General features: G+C 39.9%; 1 protein-coding gene across 1 annotated transcript in view; it reads left to right on the forward strand.

The window, feature by feature from the left end:
* Window positions 1-21,330, forward strand: part of man1a2 (mannosidase, alpha, class 1A, member 2) — a 139,823-nt gene that overhangs the window by 45,225 nt on the left and 73,268 nt on the right. Inside the window, exon 4 of the mRNA XM_073473590.1 lies at window positions 2,759-2,855. Within this exon, the coding sequence (XP_073329691.1) occupies window positions 2,759-2,855 (97 nt within the window). The remainder of the gene's footprint in view (window positions 1-2,758; window positions 2,856-21,330) is intronic.

Below are 21,330 nucleotides of genomic sequence, written 5' to 3' on the forward strand. Positions count from 1 at the left end.
ATGATCAGAGTAGCTAACTGCTGCTGTATTCTGTTTATGACTATAGCTACTGTTAGCTTGGTAGCTCAGTTAGTCATGCAGTTAGCTGGAGTGACGGTGTTTATACCGCCGGCACAGGACCTTTGGACAGCTGGGAGAAAGAGGCTTTCAGGCCCAGGGCTAACTGGTTAGCATGCTAACTTCAGTAGATATCCCTCCAATATAGCTTTAATGAAACAAGATTAACACACTAAGAACAGTTGTGTGATGCAGGATGTATCAGTGCCAGCTTAGTCATCATCATGAAGGTCATCATCGGAATGATGTGACAAGCTGACAGACACGTAGAGACAGAGAGGCTGGCAGATGGACAGATAGGAAAGCTGCCAGATATACAGACACTATAGAGAACAACATCAACAGATGTCCACGGACCCAGACCGAGACTGATACCACCACAAAGACAGGAAATATACTTTTCGGAGTGTTGATGAAGGTTCTGAGTCATCCAGGTCATGGTAATTCTAAGTGCTGTATCGTAGGCAAATGGACGTGTTCCAGTTTCTTGAAGACGTTTCACATCTCATCTAAGAGGCTTCTTCAATTCTAACTAACTGGAGGGGAGTTGCAGGCTTTTAAATTCTGTGTGGGAGTGTCCTTACATGGACATGTGTGACCTCTGAGTTTCAGAGTCGTTAGGGCCACTTGTGGCCACATGAAGGCCGGTTGGGTCAACGACCCACAAGTGGCCCTAACAACTCTGAAACTCAGAGCTCACATGTGTCCTTAACAACTCTGTAAGGACACTCCCCCAGAGAGTTTAAAAGCCTGCAGCTCCCCTCCAGTTAGTTAGAACTGAGGAAGCCTCTTGATGAGAGGTGAAATGTCTTCAAGAAACTGGAACAAGTCCAGTTGCCTACAATACAGGACTTAGAAATACTTTTCAGAGGTTGTCGATGCCACTTGTGTAGGGCTTTGGAATAAAGGTTTGGGATCGAAAGAGAGCAGCTTCACTAAAAGCTGGCCCTTTTTCCTTCCTCGGCTGTGTCATCTCCTCTGTTTGCCCTGGAGCGCCTCTTCTCAGCATCAGCCTCCATGTCAGTGCTCATCTCGCAATCTCTTGCTCTTTTTATCCTCATCCCCCTCCCCGAGCTGATCTCTTTCAGCCTCCTTTCAAAGGTCATATGAAGAATAGAATCTCATTTTGTTCTATCCAGTAGACAAATGTCTACACAAACGAGGAGGGGGGCAGAAGTGATGCACTAAAGAAAAATACAAAGAGAGAGCTTCAAAATATGTCTGCAGTTTGTGTTGAATGTGTTTATTATCATACCTGCATTTTTCTGTGTTCAAACCATCAAATGCCTGCGTGTGTGTGTGAGCGGGTGCACGTGCCTGCCTGCCTGCCTGCCTGCGTGCATTCGTGCGCGCGTGTGTGTGGAGGGATCTGATGTTTAGTGTCGAAGGCAGACTTGTCATTACGTCACACTGGGGGCAAAACAGTGAACTTTGATTCCGCGGCATCATCTTCCAGATTAAAGTCTTTGGGGTCATGCCTCCCTTTCAGCTGTGCCAAACCGCAAGTGATTCTGTGTGTGTGTGTGTCTGTGTGGTGGGTTGGGTCTTCGAGGAATTTACATTGTGTTAATGTTTTTCTTAATTTGCTGCCATTATTTGGGTTCAGTTCACCCGTTGTTTGAGGCAGGAGGTGTCTCATTTTACATTATCGTGTATAAAGGACATGTAGCAGTTGATTAATTGATTCATTAACAGCTCTGTCCTGATGTGATTGAAGATTGGAAAAAAGCAAAGGACTAAGAAAAAGTGAAGGGGTTTTTAACAGGAAAGGAAATGTCTCTCTCACCAGCAAGGCCTAATGATTATGCCTAAATGTTTTATTTGTCGTATATGTAAATAATCTCTCATCACATACAGTTCCACTTTCCTTCATTTTGATTAATAGCCCAAAATTAGTTTTTTTGTTGTTGTTTATGGTGCCTAGTTTTAGTGACAGCCTGACAGCTGTTGTAACTGCATTATGCCAACATTGTAATTATATGTGGAGCTACTGTCCGATTTGTGGACGTGCTGTCTATTTATTGTCCACGGTGTCTGTGTGTCTTTGAAAAGTCTTAAAATGTCTTAAATTCAGTTTTATAAATATTAGGCTTTAAAGATCATTAGTTTTAAATATGATTTTTTTGAGGACTTGATTGCCACAAACATTTGATCTAATTTTATTTATCTATACAGTCCACACTTCTGATTGTTCAAATCACAAACCTTACTCTGAGCCTAATTCTGTCTTCTTACCTCATATTTGCAACCACCCTGTTGGAAATATGCACATGAACCTAACTCACACTAATGACTATATTCCTATAAAACCCCACCTCTGCACGGGAACATATTCATAGTACATACCTTTTATAGATTATAATGTGAGTTCTTTACAATCTGAAAATGTTGGAGTCGTTTAGTTATTATTTAGGTTTTAATTGTTCTGGTTTATAATGTTATTTATATTAAAAAGTTATACTGTAAACATCGTAAATTAAAAACAAGGTTTGGATTTTGAACATTTTTCTTTGATTATTTATAAGACAATGGTGATGAACACTGGTTGAAGGGGCCCCCTGGGGACTTTTGCCTTGGGCCCCAACAGACTCTAGAATCACCACTGTTTATACATATCTGCAATAATACCTGCTATTGCCCTGACAAGTCGGCTGACTTAACAGCTTCTAATAATCTGTTTTGTTGTCTTTTTTTTTGCCAGATGATGAAGCATGCCTGGGACAGCTACAGACAGTACGGCTGGGGTCACAATGAGCTGAAGCCCCTTGCCAAGAAAGGACATTCCACAAATATCTTTGGTAAGCCAGACAAACCCCTCTGTCCCACTGCTGTCGGTGCCCATTGGCAGTTTGCTCACACAGTTGTAAATCACACATAGATGCATGCATGAATGCACACGCACTCTTGCTCACACTCAGACAAGTATACACACAGACACTTAAACCCCCACACACCCTGTCTTTTCTCCTGTGGACAAGGTGACATGATAATGCCTTCGGCAGGATGCGCATCAGTTTGGGAACAGTGTTTGCAAACAGAAACACAAGATCACTGAAACCACATGCATCATGGCGATGTGAGATAAAAGAAGAGGAGAACATATATTTGAAGCACTGATAATATGTCACAATACTTCATCCAGTGTATAAATCTGTGTGCCAGTTATTTTGATAAGCTGTACAGCAGTGTTGTAAGCACACAATGTTGCTGTTAGCTCTTCATGAAAAAGTCCCTATAGTACAATTTCAAAAACACTAATGCCTATAATTAAAATAAGTTAACACTCTGATATTACAACCTGAATAAATCTGTCACTCAGTCAAATGTTGGATGTTGGATTTTGCATTAAACAGCAAAGTACAAACACTTTGTCAGGATCCAGTCATGAGGGAGTTTCCTGTTTGCAGTGAGAGAAACTTTGCCATTGGCAGTGATTATTTTTCTAGCAGAGAGGTCAATCCAGTGCAGCCTCTCATCATCTGTGATTTGTGCTTTGGAGGCTGTTTGTTGGTATCCACCTCTGCAGCTACCATCTGTGATACCACAGACACAACTTGGATTGCACTTGTTGTTGAACAGAACACTAACAGTGTTAGTGACTTATAAATGGCTCTTGTGGTTAATTTAAACAACGCGTATGACTTGACATTGTCCTCAAAGTAAATATTTTTCACAGAAACACAGATTTCACACATATTATCTTAACAGTGATGAAATTATAGCCTGATAATTGTTTGAATATTTTAGAATTGTTAGCGTGGACCAGGGCTGTCCTCCAAACATTGATGATTCAAATCATCACTCAAGAAGGAGCCAAGTTGAACCTAGTTTCACCTGCAAGGTGCACTTAAAGTCGACACTTAAAGCAAGTACACAAAATGGCAGCAGTTTTAAAGGTTCTCTGTGGAGATTTACACCTCTAGTGGCGCTATGATCCGTTTTTCCATTAATAAGTCTGTTTTGTTTTATCTCATGCATGTGAATGAGAACGCACATGCATACAAACGCATGAGCGTGATGCGATACCAATGGTGTCTAATTAATCCACTGATCAAGGCTAGCGGTAACACGCTAAGCTATTCAGAAATGAGCCAGCAAAAGCAGGGATGAAGAAGACTGCAAGCTAGTAAACATGGATATGTAACCATGCTGGATTTAAAATGTTTAAAAAATTGGCTTGGCTACATGAAGAAGATAATGTACTTGACATGTTTGTAATAGCTTGAGGATATACGCAGTGTGTTTTGGTGAGTAACACTGTGTGTAAACATGACTTTTGTTTGTTTCTCATCAACTCCCTATTATTCCCAACACAACACATCACACAAGACTTTTTGGCACACTCTACCTTCTTCTGTAATCAGGCAATAGCATGCCTTCATCTGTGATCTTATTGCTGTCACAGCAGATAAATAAGACGTTAAAACATCTAGAGATCCACACCCCCTCTTTAATTAACACTTTTCCTGCCTTTGTATGTTCTTCTCTCTTCATGATTGAGAGAATAATTTAAACTTCCAACTTAAATGTTTTATCATTAAGAATAGGTGCATTGGTTATTGAAATTGTATGTATATATGTATGTGTGTGTGTATATATATGTATGCATATGCATATATATTTACATAATATATAAACATATACATATATATCCATGGTTGTTGCTTGCTGTGAATTTGGCATGTGAAGATGCTTTATGCTTGTTTATCTGAATGTTCATAAGTTGCCAGTGTGACTGTGTCTGCTTCTGTCTTTGTGCCTTAAGTTCCTAGATCTGTATTCGTGTTTGTGTGTGTACATGCACATCTAACTTTGTGAGAACCAATTGAGTTTTAGACCTTTGGAGTGAGGACAATTTGGGAGAGTGAGGACGTTTTGACCTGTCCTCACTTTCAGACCAACCTATAAAGGTCTGTATGAGTGATCAGACTTGGTTTTAAGGCTATGGTTATAATTAGGGTTAGATGAGGGTTAGATTTTGGGTTAGGCAATTAGTTGTGATGATTAGGGTTATGGTAAGGGGCTTGGGAATGCAGCGCATCATTGAAGGGGCTCACTAGTATGATAGAGCAAAGTGTGTGTGTGGTGAAAGGATGCATGCTTATGAGGCTTGTGTCAAATTGGAATGTTCCGTCTGATAAATTGGCCGGAGGCGCCACTGTTATTTTATGAGCTGCTGCCGATTGGTATATAGATTGTGTGTGTGTTTGTGTGTCCTTTGTGTCTAACTGTTCATCTACAGCCTGTGTCTTTGTGTGTGTGTGTGTGTGTGTGTGTGTGTTTCCTCCCACCTCCTTCTAATGGCTGAGTCTGGGTATCTGTGGGTTATTAGTCACAGGGTGGCCACTAAAACACAAGCGAGACATGAGGCAAAGAATCAGCCCTCACACTCTTCACAACACACACTTCCATTATTGATGAGGCGTATCCTGTCCTCCTACAGAACTAGGCTATATTGATTGAAGTGTGTGTGTGTGTGTGTGTGTGTGTGTGTGTGTGTGTGTGTGTGTGTGTGTGTGTGTGTGTGTGTGTGTGTGTGTGTGTGTGTTGAAAGACAGAGTGGCACAGAAGAGAGAAAGCAATATATTGGAGATGCAGCATACTCTTGTTGCTCTAACAATTAGGAACATTGACAGCTTGTACCAAAGGGACGCACACATGCACAGAGGCTGTGTGATTAGATGGAAATTGCTGCTCGCCTGTGAATTGTGGATTTAAATCACTTTGATGTTTTAACATTTAAATTAAACCCTGCTGCAGTCTACTTTGATGGAAAATCTAAGAACATTGTAACTATTTTATCTTTAACATTTTGAAACTGACCTCAGGGATTGACAGAAAACGTAAAAAGATTTCCTTTTGCTGACCAAGCAGGCAGTGTTTTCCTACATCAAACTGGAACTGAGCATTCTTCTTGCATGACACATGCTTTACATATAGTATATGCAGCAGTTTTATAGGAATACCTTTCACTTAGTTGTTAAGAGAGTCAAAGGGTAAAGCTGTGTGTCGTCGCTCCTTCGCCTTACAGCTCGGCCTTGATCTGTCCAGAGAAGAGGAGGCCAGAATGGTAACAAGAGGACTGTGGCTCTTATTGTGGCACCAGGCTCAGATAACCTTGAGTTCACTGCCTGGCCCTGGTTTGTCTTTTTTCTTTTTTCTTCTGCTTTGTGGAGAAAGAGCAGAGCTGATTTTGAGCACAGATACAAACACAGCCTTTGTCTCGAGAGTACGCAGTTCAAGCAAGGATAACACATGGCTTTGTAAAGGAAACACAGTTCAGGCTGGGTTAAGAAAGGCACGATTCAAACGGTGTCAGACACAGCCAGCAAACTACCTTAAACTCACACAGACACTCACATTCACACACGCAGACAGAGTTAATGGCAAAAAGTCAATGTTAACCAAGATCCTGCAAAGACTGAGGCTCATTTTCAACTTTTGAAAAAATGGGTCTTGCATATTGTTCTGTAGGTGTTGTCAGTTTCAGAGGAGGCTGCATCGATGTCTTCAAAAAAGAATTGCTGATTTCGTACCACATCATAATCCAGGGTTTCCTCCAGGATTTTTTTAAACCGTGGGGGAGGTCTGCCCGGGTGGAAGAGGGGGGGTGACGACGACGACGACAACATGAATTTTGAAATGTGAAATTATGACTATTTCAAACTGAATGTTTTTCTAAATACATTATTTACTATAGGGCTTCCGGTACATGAATTGAAAATAATAATTGAAAATAGGATCTTGCAGTATCACTAGGCCAAAACAACAAACACAACAACAACAAATTAAAGATATATTTCAAAGTTAAATAACTAAACTAGTCTATACTGAAATGTTAGGAATATTTAAATATTACACTTATCAAGGTACACATCATTATCATTTCTATTGACTTGAGGGAATAACATCTCCTTTATGTAACGTTACCTGACTCTCTTCCTCTGGAACCTTTCTCTTCTTTTGAAAATAGTTTAATATACTCATCTGAAAATGTAACCAGAAAAGAGTCATGGCAGAAAATTACCTGGGCATTACCTAAGCTAACGTTATGTCGTGCTGTTCAAAAAGTGTATCTGAAACGTAACGGGTTTCCTCTATCAATAGAAAATTAAGTTTTACAGTTAAAAATTAATCTACAACAAAATAATATCTCTCTCTACTGTATAACCAAAGACTCGACATGTTTTATTAGGCCTAAAGTAATCTCTCTTTATCGAGTGTCAATGGTACAAAAATAAAATAAAAATAAGAATCTCTCTGAAATAATGATAGAAATAATGCGTATCCTGTATTAACCAATCAATAACACATTTATCCTGACGCGTGACCCTGATCTAACGCGTTCCAAACCAGTAATCATATCAAAGTTACTTATTCAAGTCACCATGCGTTACTATTATTTTTGTCATTTTCCTTAGTAAAAATATATATTTTTGCTTTCTTCTTGCGTCTCGGGGAGCGATGTCACGTATGCGACAAGTCACGTTTTCAGCATGAGGACAACTCACGTGTAACACCACACAGCAACACAAACACATCAACAATGGAGGGAGGTGAGAGATGCGCGTTTTCGAGCTGGAAATACAGTCATTATTTTGAGTTCGTGTCAGCTAAAGATGAGAATATTAAGGTTCGTTGTACGCTCTGTGCTGGCGACAAAGTACTGTCAAGCTTCAAAAACACAACGTCAAATTTGAAGAAACATTTGGAGTCGCAGCACGGCACAGTTACGTTTACAGAGCAAGTCCCACCAGGTGGTGTTAAGCAGAGAGCTGCGAGCAAAGCCACGGCCTCGACCTCTGCAGGAGGTCCCCCACCTCCCAAACAACAAAAGCTGGACTTCGGTGCAAAACAAGTAAGTGAGGGAGAGTTGAAGAAGTTGGTCGGGCGGTATGTTGTAGAGGAAATGCTTAAACACGGTTGACTCGAAAGTAACTTGTAATCTAACTTAATTACTTTTAAAAACAAGTAATCAGTAAAGTAACTAAGTTACTTTTTAAAGGAGTAATCAGTAATCAGATTACTTTTTCAAGGTAACTGTGGCAACACTGATCCCGACTCAGGATTTTTTCTGTAGCCTAATCCATCTATAACATTAGGGTCGTTTTCACGGGTTTGAACAAAACTGTATCAAATATAACCTTTCACCCTTTTCTCTCCCTCCACGTCGGACTGTCGTCTCTACTCTCTTCTCTTCTTTCGCACGCCGTGTTGGTTTTTCAAAATAAGGGTATTTGCAGCGTAACGTCACATTTCATGAAAAACACCATGTTTTGTGCCAAAATTCACATTTCATACAATAGTTAACATTAACATAAACATAAACATAAAAACAAGGTAAAAAAACAAAAAACAAAAAAACATTATTCTGAAGGTGTGGCGGCTTTTATTTTGCCGTGGCGGTGCGCCACAATCAATTACATGTAGAGGAAACCCTGTAATCAATATGGGTGATACAATACTATCACAATATTATCCAATGTCAAGGATGTATCACAACAACGGTGGTTCTACGAAACTCGCTATATCACAAAGAAATAATCTATAATATATCACAGTGTCTGTAACTGAAGTAACAAATGTTTTTTTAAGACCAGGAAATGGTCAAAAAATAATATTCAGTGTTTACAGTACATTAGTTTCACAGAAAAGAACAGAGAGGGACATGAATTTGCTTTAGTGACGAGGGCTGCAAAAAATTAGGATTTCATTGCAGATTAATTCATCCATTATTTTTTTAATTAATCGGTTAGTTGTTCGGCCTATAAAATGTTGGAAAATGGTGATTAATTCAGATCAGTGTTTTTCAAAGCCCAAAATATGTTAGTTTGTCCGCAACCTAAAGATACTCATTTTTCTTTCATAAAGAAATAAATAAACCAGAAAATAGTCAACATGGAGAGTCTGACAGCAGCCGCTCATTGCTGATCATTTTGCTTGCATTTCTTTGTCTGTTAAATTCAAAGACACTGAATCTATTCAGCGGTCAGCTCCCATGTTTAAAAGAAAAAAATATGATATTATTATGTATTTAACGCATCAAAAGTTAAAATAATGTGATATGTTGCTGTCTATACTTTTGTCCTACCCCAAACCATTATCATTATATACCAATGCTATAAATAGTAGTAAAAGTAAAAAAAATAAATAAAGCACCACCATCTCAAATAAAATCTATAAATATGTGTCTCAAGCTTTGTTCATGCTTCAGCAAATTTGAGTTATTTGTAAGTGGCAAATACCATGAAGTACTGGCATGCCACTGCAGTTCTTCTATATATGCTGCTGTATAAAGTAAAGAGCTACATAATTATTCATGTAGGAAAAAATAATTTGGAAAATGAATTGGCAACGGTTTATTATCTAACTAATTCTTTTTAGGTTGTAGAGATTTTAAACTTTTCTCTGTTAATCCAAAATTATCTAATATGTTATTAATAATATTAAATGATTGTTGGTGGGACAAATTAAGCAATTTGAAGACATCACTGATAACCATTTTTCACTACGTTTTGACATTTTAATAGACTAAAAGAATAATCTAATAATGGAGAAAGTAATCATCTGACTAAATTAAAATGAAAATAATCGTTAGTTGCAGCCATCATAAACTACGTGTCACAATTAAACATCACCACACACTGCCAGTTGTGTGACTGTTGCATTGTGTGTCTTGTGGCTTTGATCACAGTAACTCAGTCCTCAGCAGGTCGGCTGTTCAGATGACAGACAACTTTATTCATCTCCCTGTTGTCTCTCTCTGTCTGTCCCCCCACACACATACACACACACACAGGATAATAATACTCATGGGTAATTATATGAGGAACATCAGCCACCATTGATTCAGCCTGAAAGGGTTTGACCCTGTTGAGGTTGTAGGGTCAGTCAAAGTAAAGGCCGGCTTCACCAGCGGCTGAAGTGGCCTTATTTGTTGTAGATTGACAGCACAAGCTCTGATCGTTAAACACAATCCTCATTGTTTGCTGGAAAATGCTCTCCAGGGACGCAGATCACTTTACATTGATCAGGACTTCAGTGTGAGTCCACACCACTGTCTCTCTGTCCCCCTGTGGTCAGAGTAGTTTACAAACCAAATAGAGCTGTGAATCTTGGGAAATCTTACAATTCGATTTTGATTTTTGATTCAAAACGATTTTCAATTCAAAATTGATTAGCGATCAAAGGAATAGAAAAGGGCGCACTATTTTCAGTCTTTTGCTGCAGTTTACTTTGTGCATACATAACTGGAAATCAAGATAAATCATCTGCAGCCTTTTTATTTTAAAACATTGACAGCATTGATTAATTAAATAATTAATTTGAAAGCATGGATGCGTTTGTGTATAACAAAATGAGGGTGTGTGCTCTGCTGTGTTATGAACGTTATAAGTCCAGCAGTGAGAGCAGCCTCTCTGCTGCACTGTTAGCCCAGGAGGGTCCATCGTTGTGCAAGACACTGAGCAGAAGCAGAGTTTTTGGGTTTCTTTAACGTGTTGAATGCTGCGGTGTGTGTTTGTTAGCTTGTTTTAGCGATTGTCAGCTGGTCTTGCTGGTCTTCTCACAGACATGTAGCCTTCATAATGTTTGTCTTGCAAAGGTAATAATCCAGTCATTAAATAAAAGAAACGCTTGCAACCGCTGCCTTGTTTGAAGATGAACTTCAAAATAACTCTAGCGTGTGTGCACTGTAAATTGTCCAGGTGCTGCACTACCCTCGCAGTTTAGTTCCGTCTTTTTCGTTCTGTCAACATCATGCTTCTAACTGATAAAGGTGTGACTCTTCACTGGCCTCACGATTCGATTATGATTTAGCTGTCAACGATTCGAATGTAAAATGATTCTCGATGCATCTCAGTGTATTGCATCCTCAGTGATCTATATTACTTTGCATGGCTACTTTTCATCATTTAAATTCCCCTTTTATTCAGAAAGTCCTTCCAATAATCAGACTACAGCAGTAGTTTTTACAGAATCAAAACATTTATCCATCTGTAGTGCCTTTCACGTTTGTCTACTATAATACTTTTTTCACATGGCAGCTTCAAGATAAGGTGTTTATTGACTCTGCTGCACACAGCTCTCTCAGGGTTGGATGGCAAAGTTGACAGCGCCTCCTCAGATCTTGGCTGATTAGCTGGGCTTGCTGTTATTATTTATGGCTGCAGATGTTAGCTTCAGGTGAAAATGGCTAACGTGATTAGTAATTGTTGTGAGCAGAAGTCACGCTCAGTGTAGGTCTCGTCCAGTTCGTGTTTCCCAGCAAGTTCATAGAATCCAACGTGTCCCCCGAGATGTCCGTTTAAACAAAATACTCTCCGAGTTGTTTTTTTTTAACACTCGCAGATGATCTCTGCCTCCCTCTGACATACCTCCTACATAAGTAACATTAGCCAACAATTCAAAGCATGGGAGCAACGTTGCGACGTAACTTTATTGTCCAGCTGAGAACGGACAATCAACATAAGTGGCAGACTCTCGATTATGCTCCGTCTCTGCATCGATGCAGAATCTTCCACGTCCACATCGCGATGCATCTTATAAATGAGAAATTTCCACACCTCTAATAATTAACATTCAGAAAATAGATTTTGACATTTGTGAATAGATTCTGAATCGAGGGAGATGAGAATCAGGATTCTTATGTGAATCGTTCTTTTTACCCACCCCTAGAACCAAAGGTTCCTCGATTTTCAGAGTCGCGGAATTTGAATCTCTTCTCGTAAACCTCAATCACTCAAACTTGGCCTTTCTGCCTTTCTGGCTGGGCTTTTTTTCTCTTTTTTATCCTTGTGAATACCATTTGTTTGTTGGACAATTAGACAATAATCATTTGCAGGTCTAAATGTAACCAGACTTGACAGAAAACAAACAAACAAACAAACAAAAATATGATTTTAGTAATAGCAGAGACAGAAGCTTGCAGGATACTAAAGTAGACAATCAGGGTTTGTCTCAACAAGTTATTATTTCTTGGTTGGAGGATGTCTTGACATTCTGCTTAAGATTTTTTTTTAGCCAGCAGTATAGGTTCAGGAGTGCCAGTTTCTCAAGTTGCTTCTCTCTAAGGATTTCATTTGTGACTCTCTGTGACCTTATTGGAGTCACTGTAGTGGATTTAATCTTGTTTGTACATGAGGGAATCCACTGGTGAGTCTGGGCCTGCCCTGACTGCTCGACCTACTGACTGTTACTGCTTTATTGGTTTCCTCGAGAGATTGAAGTCTCATGATTTTAATCTGGACTTGCAAGTGGAGATTCTCTCACCTCTCAGCCACATGGTTTGACATGCTCACAGTAAATGATATCACAGATTGCCTCAGGCATGCAGTTGCTTGGCCTGTCAGGGTTGGAGGCGATGAAGATGACGCAAAACTACAATGAAGTTTGGACACCCTCTCAGCTCAGTACTGGGGCACTGGCATCTGCTTTGTCCATTATGAGATTACTGTGGCTGTTTGTTCAAAGAGACGACCTCACAACCTGTTTCAAGTAATGTACACATACTTTTTTGAATACAATTGAGCAATTTTCAGTAAATGTCTTTACTTGTTTCAGCGTCTTTTCTCAGTGGAACACACTCTAAAAGTCACCATGTTGGACCAGACCAGAAATATTCTGTATTTATTGCCACGCATCAATATTTTTTGGGCATGAATTTACCTCTTTCTGATAGTCCACGGAACTTGTGGCAGCTCAATATAGATTGTGTTTGGGATAATGCCTCATCCAGAGTCCAATAAACCACAATGCCAGATCAAATACTACTTTGATTTCCAGCTTTTCTAATCAATAGACACTGAGGGGTATAATCTTCTGTAGAGCTACTGGATAGTCGTTCCTTCTTACAATATCTCTGCAGGGTTCATGTGGATACAGTGATAACCATGAAGTCAGAAGTTTGCTCATGCTCACAGCTATGTTGTTTTGCTTTTTTCCCCCACAGCAACTAGGTCATGTCTTCACGTGATTGGCTCCCAGGGCGAAACCGTGCATTGCATCCTGGAAAGAGGTTGCATAGCAGCACCGGGGCAATGCACCCATGGGTGGAGACCAGTGAAACAGAAACACATGACATATTTATGTGTAGCTATACAGTATACAGTAAGGCAGTCCAGAACTCATGGTGGTCTTATACCACCATGTACACAAAACTTCAGTGGGATAGGGGCTGGATACAAGAAATCAATACAATTTAAATACCTTATACATGGCCAAATCAGGTATGCTACCGGAAAGATGGCTAAAGTAGTGACAAAATGTCTTCTGTCAACTGGATGTTAGCCAAATTTAGTTTGATTTTGGCTCATTTAGTCCCGTTCTCTGCTGCTTAGCTGGACAACGTCCCAACAGGATGTACAGAACTTCCTGTTCGGTCATGTCTTTGTGAATTCTGTGGCCGTAGTTGTGTAGTGTTGGTTTGTTGGTGCACATGGTCTGTTGGTAACCCCCTTCTTTAAGGGGAATTGCTGTATTTTATTTACATGTTTTGATGTGTAAATGTGTAAATACAGACTTAGCAAAAGCTTTGGAATTGGTTCAGTAGATCTCCTGTACCAGCGACAACAACATGGCTAAAATGGTGGCACCTTCATCCTTTGTTGCAACTCTGACTGTCAAAGTTACAACCACTGAAAGTGCTTGTTTTTGCAGCTGACAGGCTGAGGTCATTATTCTAAGTGACAACATCATTACAGAATTTATTTTAAAGGATTTCATGGCTTTATTGACAGGACAGCTTGAGAGATGACAGGAAATGGAATGAGAGAGAGGTGGGATGACATGCAGCAAAGGGCTGCCGGTCGGACTCACTGCAGCAAGGATTAGATCCTTAACGTAAACACAAAACACAAGTCTCGCTCAAGGAGAAGTCTCAGGCTGAAATCCCGCAAGAGATGAGTTGTTGCAGGAAGACGAAAGGGGACAGGTGAGCCAGAGTTGGAGAGAGGAGTTTAACCTTGAAGAACTGCCAGCAGGAATTTATTTTTTCCAAACTCATGGCTTAGTATTTCACTAACAATCTAGATATGTGGTAAAAACTCCAACAACTCCCCTTTCTCCAGATATCAGAGCGGGACTTCTCCTTGGGCGAGGCTTGTGTTTTCTGGTTACATAAAGGATCTTATTGTTCATCAAAAGGGTCTCTCTCTTTGGATATTATTTCTGTTGTAATGTCAGATTTGACAATTAAAAATCTCAACCTGTCAGTGACGTAAAAAGTTAAGACCATAACTTTGATAGTCAGAGTTGCCCCAAAGGATTACATTGCAGCCATTGCAGCTGTGTTTTGGCTGCCAACTGAGACGATCTACTGGACAGATTCAAAACTTTTGCTGAGAATGAATCATTTACACACTCAAACATGAAAGAATAGTGCCCAGGTTTAAACGCATCCTCACTTTTAGCTCTGCAAAGTGGCCCTAAGAGATCAGACACAATTCTGAAGGCAAATGAATGAACAGTATGTGGAAGGCTGAGTGAGGGGGGTTAGTTGGATGGGAAGACAATTTTGGAGTGTGAGAAAAAAGACACAAGGGAAAAAGTGAGAAAAATGTGGCATGTGCTGAGATACTGTGGTGTCGATCTACTTATTTGTAAATCAGCAGTGCAGTGATCAGCCATAATACACTTGTCTTCAGCTCTAGTATATTGGTGTATATTGAAATATATTGCTCAATGTGTGCACTGTCACAATGGACGGATTGCAAGGCAAGATATTGAATAGCCTTTAGACGGTAATCCTAAAGTACTACTTCAGTGATTATCTTAAAGTCTATGAACACAGCAGGATGTCAGCTGAGAGCTTTTATTCAAAGCACCTTCTGCTTCCATTAATGTATACATTTTTTATCACGACTGATTCCAGTAAGGGCTACACTCCTAATGTTGTTGCACAAATGGAGTTGAGAAAAATGTGACATAAAAGAAGTTTTACGATCCATATTCTAGACATTTGTCTGCAAATCATTGTCAAGAGCTACTGTGGCTGTCACCTGACTAAACCAGGAAGCATTTCACTGTTGTTACATTGTTTATTTTGATGCCACTGAATCAGACACAATACTGAATTGTATTTGTGTTTGGTAGTGGCTCCAGTACTTTTGTATAATACTAGTTAATTTATAATTTTGATGGTTGCAATAAAGAAACGAAAGAAAGATTTTGATCTACCACCTACCAAAACAATGATCTACGTGATCTACTCACAGTTTAAGTAATTCCTGATGAAGTTTAACTCCACCCCAGGAACATTTCCCAATCTCTTTCATATTCATGAGCTCATAGCCACAGCTCCTCTATTAGCCCCCTGATTAAAATCATCCATTATACAAATGTATGTTTTCAAAGCTAGTGGCAGAATTGTGTTCTGCTGGTAATTTCCCTCGTTGGATGAGAGGCAACACAACATGCTGCTGAACTGAAAACAATAACATGCTTGAAAGGACCACACATCAAGCTTTGAACGCTTTTTTTCCCTTTCACAACCTGATGTGTAAAGCTGGATGCCTTCATGACTGTGGCAGTAGGAGGGGTGGAGTGGGATGAGAAATTTCACTGAAGATCACTTTAAAATGACTGCCTGAGGGTCCAAAGCTGCTTTCTCTATGAGAGAAGGAGAGGGAGAAAGGGAAGCAGAGATCATGTTCATTGAGGGGGGTGCTGGAGGAGCAGAGTGAAATACTTGTTTGTATACAAAGCTGGTATTAAATGCACCCTTTGCTAAGCCCCACCCCCCTTAGTTAGTGTTGCCAAACTACCGCTGCACTCATGGAGCCACAGAGATGATGGTGTTTATTTGGGTTGTCACCATTTCAATTCAAATTCAATTATCACAATTAACAGCAGGATCAGTGATTCTCCCAGTATTTTTTTTCTCTCTGACTTCGACCATGTGCAGAAGTGTTTCACTCTTCTAGAGAGAGAGAGAGAGAGAGTGTGTGTGTGTGTGTGTGTGTGTGTGTGTGTGTGTGTGTGTGCGCGTGTGTGCGTGTGTGTGTTTGTGTACTGCTACGCAGTTGCTCTAATTGACTCTTTTTTTTGTTTCACTTTGTTTCAAATTTACTGGTGAAATACCATTATTAAACTTTGAGTAAATAATTTAGATTGACCATATGGCTTTAGTGTGGTACATTCCTAAACAAAATGTGGCAGTTATGCCACACTTGATACCTTCCAATCTCTTTATGGAAGAATTTGAATAAGTCAGGGCAAAAAAACAATCTTTACAAGTCAAGACTTGATTGTCTAACATTGGCACAGCCTACAGTCCTGTTAAAAGAAATTTGAATAAAAAATTGAAACTGATTGTGCCTTTAAAATTGAAAGTCAAATAGAATTGTAGATTTGCAGTTCGAAATCTTCAAATCCACAATTTGATTTATTGTTATTGATATTTGTGTTTTTTCTTGCAACGATAGGTCCTTCATTTAAATAACTTTATTTACATTTATTGCATGTCTGTACTGGAAGAGAGATACCTCCTTTATCGCTCTTCCTCAAGTTTCTCCCTTTTTTTTTTTCCTGTTAAAGGGCTCTCCTGTTAAATGTTTCTCATTAAGGGTCTAAGTAGGATGTCATGATGTGCAAACTGTGACGCCCTCTAAGGCAATTGGCATAAGTGAGATGGATTTGTGATTGATATGTCAATAGCTCGAGGAATAAGCGTACATTCAGACCAAATCCAGTGGTGCGGCGAAACGCCGCAGGTTGGTGCGGCGGTGTGGGATGGTCACCCCATGGTCAGTTTGTGTGAAGTGTTGGCGCCCCCACTGATCAGTTTACTGAAAGACGAAGCTGCTATGTTGTTATGCTATGCTGGCATGCTGGTCCTACTAGTGATTGTTGGCTGGATTAAAAATAACAGTAAACAACCAGGATGAGGCAGATCATTGCTGTGTGTTTTAAACTGGGGATCAAGACTGAACCAAAATGACAGTGAAACTTAACGCTACACAGGGAAATGTTGTTTTTGTTCCCTCTGTAGTATTTATCCATGCTAAATAACAAGTCCTGCTACTGACCCATTCCACTCTGCTTATGATCTTTGGTCATGCCTCAGCCACAGTAGGTTAAACATGCCGGCCCTACAGTGATTGTCAACATCCACAGATGTGTTTTAAACTGCTGCACAAAGCCAAACTGAGTGAATACACATGACACATTACACTCCACTGTGGCTTCAGTCATAGTCTGATCGCCAGCTTATGTGATTGGCCAATGCCACGTGAGGTCAGGCTTCGTTTCCCAAAAGTTGAGTTGGATTCAGCTTTTTCACTGCATTTTTTTTTTGCAGAGCCTCCTGCAGTCCGCATTGCCGCAGCCAAAACGGACCACCCTCATTAAAATGAATGGGAAAACCTGCATTTTCGCTGCCCTGCCGGATTTGGTGTAAATGCAGTCAAAGGCTTGACGCTGTGGATTCAACCCGCAGTATCTAGCTAGCTAAAACATGTTAACTCGATGAGTCTGTTGGACACTCTGTGTCCAGCTGACTTTATAATATAACCAGGTGATCCAACACTGACAACATGCAAAAATGTCTTGAATGTGAATTTGAAAGATACATACATAATATTATGATAACTCAGCACAGTGTAGTTATGTTACTATGATATGAGACTATATACCGTCTTAGATTTAGGATATCGTGATATGTCACAAGTGTTGTCTTTTCCTGGTTTTAAAGGCTGCATTACAGTAAATTGATGTCATTTTATAAACTTACCAGACTACTTACCAGTTCCACTATGGGGGCCTATTGGGTCAGAAATATTGTGATGTTTAATTTTGTTGCCCAGTCCCAAAATTTGAGGTATATATTGTATATCCTGATATGGCCTAAAATTATTGTGATATTATGTTATGGCCATACCTTCCAGCCCTACTCAAAAGTTGATGGTCCATGTTGAAGACATGGAAGTAAGAGAACAGCATTGTTTCTGTATTGTAGAGGTTCACTAGTTGGCATTAATTTGGTGTCAGAGACTGTTGTTCCAGTTCTTTAAGACAACAATAGGTGAGAAAGGACCCAGTTCCACAGCCTCTTGACTTTCAAAAGATTTATTCTGAGTCTCAGAATCAGACACATGCATATGGACTTAATGGTGTAGTTGGTACTGGACATTTGCTTTGCTGTTTTTAGGTTGAGTACAAACTGATTCAGATGAGTATGACTTACTTCAGGCTTCCTGTTCGCTTACATGAAACAAGTTATCTTAACAATCAAATTTAGTCATTTCATGGTGACACTTGTTCAACCATTTTTTGGTCATTTTCAGCCCCTGTGCAGCAAGAACGACAGGGTTTTGGAGGCTGAGAGCTGATGGGCGAGTCGATCTGGCTGTAGCCTGAGAGCGAGCTGTAGCAACCGTCTGTCCATCTTTCATCAAAAAGAGATGAAATGCGAGAATAATAAAGAAAAAGTCTGCCTGTGTGGTGCTAATATTATAACATACGATATTAACCCCCTATAATAGACGTGCTGCTGGGAAACAGTGGTACTTGTGTAGTCAGATACATGTCATTCCTGAAATTGAAGCCCCTGTTGCACAGAAGATGTTTCAGCATGTTGCTGTTGTTTCCACCTAAGGTGATGGTTTGCATTTGGATGGTAGCAACATGTCTCTTTTTCCGTCCTCATCTGCTCCTGTTTGCAGTAATTGGTATATTTCCAATTTTGATGTATCAGCCTACGACATTATTTCTAGCTTTGGTAGACTTTGTTTGACACATTTGCAGTGCAAAAAGAGACTGAGGAGAGAATTGAATTCTGCTCTCTACAAGACGTCACATTTCCTTCAGAACTCTTCGACTTGGCCCTCCCTTACTCCCCTCTTTCCTTTCAGATTAAACTTTCAGCAGGGCTGCTGGTGCCAAATTGGACCTGCAGGAAACAGGAGGATTTGCCTGCTGCTGAGTCCAGCAGGAATGTGCATAAGCCCCTCAAACAGAGAAGAAAAAGGGGGAAGTTTCATGAAAAACATTACCTTGTAAGTTCGTACCCGCAGGCTTTAGTTTTTTATTGTATGTGACGAGATGACGATTAAAGCTTAAATCTTCAAAGTTGTGCCACTGAGTAATTGGATGAGTTACACACAATGCAGCTCTACATTTCTCTGAAGCTGTATGGGTTTCTACTAATTTTGATATAACTAGTCAGGTTACAGACTGGTGACAGTGGAAAGCTGTGACAGAGAAGTTCCCTTTTTCACCAGGTTAGTCGTCCTACCTGTTGCATGTTTGTGTCACCACTGTGGGAATTCAAGAACTTATTGTCTAATGGCATGTTATGGTTGCTATATATGTTACATACGTAGATATACAGTATAGTGCTATCACAGTACATTCTGGGACTTTGAGTTACTTCTTAAACAATAGCTTTATCTAACATTAAAGCAAGGAATGTCTGTTCGTCCATCCGTCCGTCTTGAGAACTGTTATTCCGATCTACTTCTAGGGATGTAACGGTATGAAAATTTCACACCCCGGTAATGGTGACCAAAATTATCACGGTTATCGGTATACCGCGGTATTTTTAAAATGTCTTCAAAATGTTGAAAAAACACTGATACACTGATAAATTGAAATAATTTCACCAAGATTTATATTTAAATAGATTTATTATATATTAAAAGGGTTAAGGTATAAGCAGCCTGTTTTTGAAACGTGTCCTGTAATGTCTGTGTTACAGAGGTAGAAGGAGATGTACTGGCAGTAGCACTCGATTGGCCAGCAGACCCTCTCTGTGAAAAAAATGAATAGAAAATGTCATTATTAATTATTACTGTCATTGTTACTTAATACTAAGGGTGCAACCAACAGATCACAAAACTCACAATGTAGATCATATCACTTTTGTGAGAAACAGGTTGGATAATCTTTTAGATCAAAACAAAAAGGATTATTGTTAAATTAATTATGAATACTCTATTTTGGCTCTTATCTCTATCTAGACACTTGTTATATTCACCATTTTATATTATTCTTTATATATAGTCTATTCTACAAATAATCCACAAGTATTATATATTTCTGATATTACTTGTATATATTGGCTGTCTGTCTCTGTCTGCTTGCTCGTCTGTTGTCAATGGACTCGGTCAATCTGATTGGTCAAATGGCTGCTGAGCCACAGGTAGACGCTGCTCTGGTGAACGGAGCTGAGATGAAAGTCAGTCATCTCAGTCAGTTTGCATTCACTAACTCAGTCCACCCAGTACATGTTTGTCTCATATCCTCCTCACTGCAGCTCTGCATCAATATTTGGGGAATTATTAGGTCGACTTTAAAAAGTGAAATCTACAATTAATAAGCGGTTCAGATAACGTGCCAAATCACGGATCAACTTCGTTCAGTTATACCACTATCTGGTCAGTTTACATTAGTGACAACAGCAAATTAGACAGAGAAAACTCGACATACACACACATCATTCACCTGAGCTTATGGTTAATTTACCTTGCATTCGCTAAGAGAGCTAACAGTTGAAGGTGATGGTCGTGCAAATTAGTAAGTAAATTGGATGTGTTGCCGCCCCTCGCAACAACTTTCTTCTCCCAGCTCCTGCAGATAGGGCTGCCATCCTCGACCAGCTGTCCCTGAGCATTCTTATGATAACCAAAATACGCCCAGACTTCAGATTTGGTTCTCTTTGAAGGAGGAAAAATGCCTTGAGGGCCGCTACTATCACGTCCTCCCTCCGCCATGTCTCCTTCACTACATAACAAGCGCACGTTGCACGCTGCGCCTGCGTAGGGAGACTTGGATAAAGTATCTCGCGAGCTTTCCACACCGTGGTTATTGACCGCGGCGGTTACCATGGTAATTAAAACTTAAACGGTAACCTTCACCGTCAGGAATTTTACCGTGGTTTACCGTGACACCGGTAACCGTTACATCCCTACTTCACACTGGGCGGGTGTATTGTTGAGGACCAAAGGAAGTGCACTGTCAAGTGTGGAGTTGTTTGGATGAAAAATGTTGAGATCTCCAAAGAAAACATTTTGCCTCTCTGATATGGCAGCCACAAAGACACAGCTGCAACATACAGCAGCCAATCAGGTATCCTTTTTGTTTCTCAGCAACCATTCATCTGAGGGACTTGGCGGTTGTTTTGTTGAGCACCCAAGAAAGTACAGTGTTAAGTGTTTTTGGACAAGCTAGATATTAATGAACTTTGAATAAACAAACCAACAGCAAGCAACTGAGCTCGCCTCGCCCTTTCTGAACAAAACCCATTTTGAATGGGCCTCAGACAAGTAATATTAACCA

The sequence above is a fragment of the Pagrus major genome, chromosome 9 (assembly GCF_040436345.1).
Source record: "Pagrus major chromosome 9, Pma_NU_1.0".
Lineage (NCBI taxonomy): Eukaryota > Metazoa > Chordata > Actinopteri > Spariformes > Sparidae > Pagrus > Pagrus major.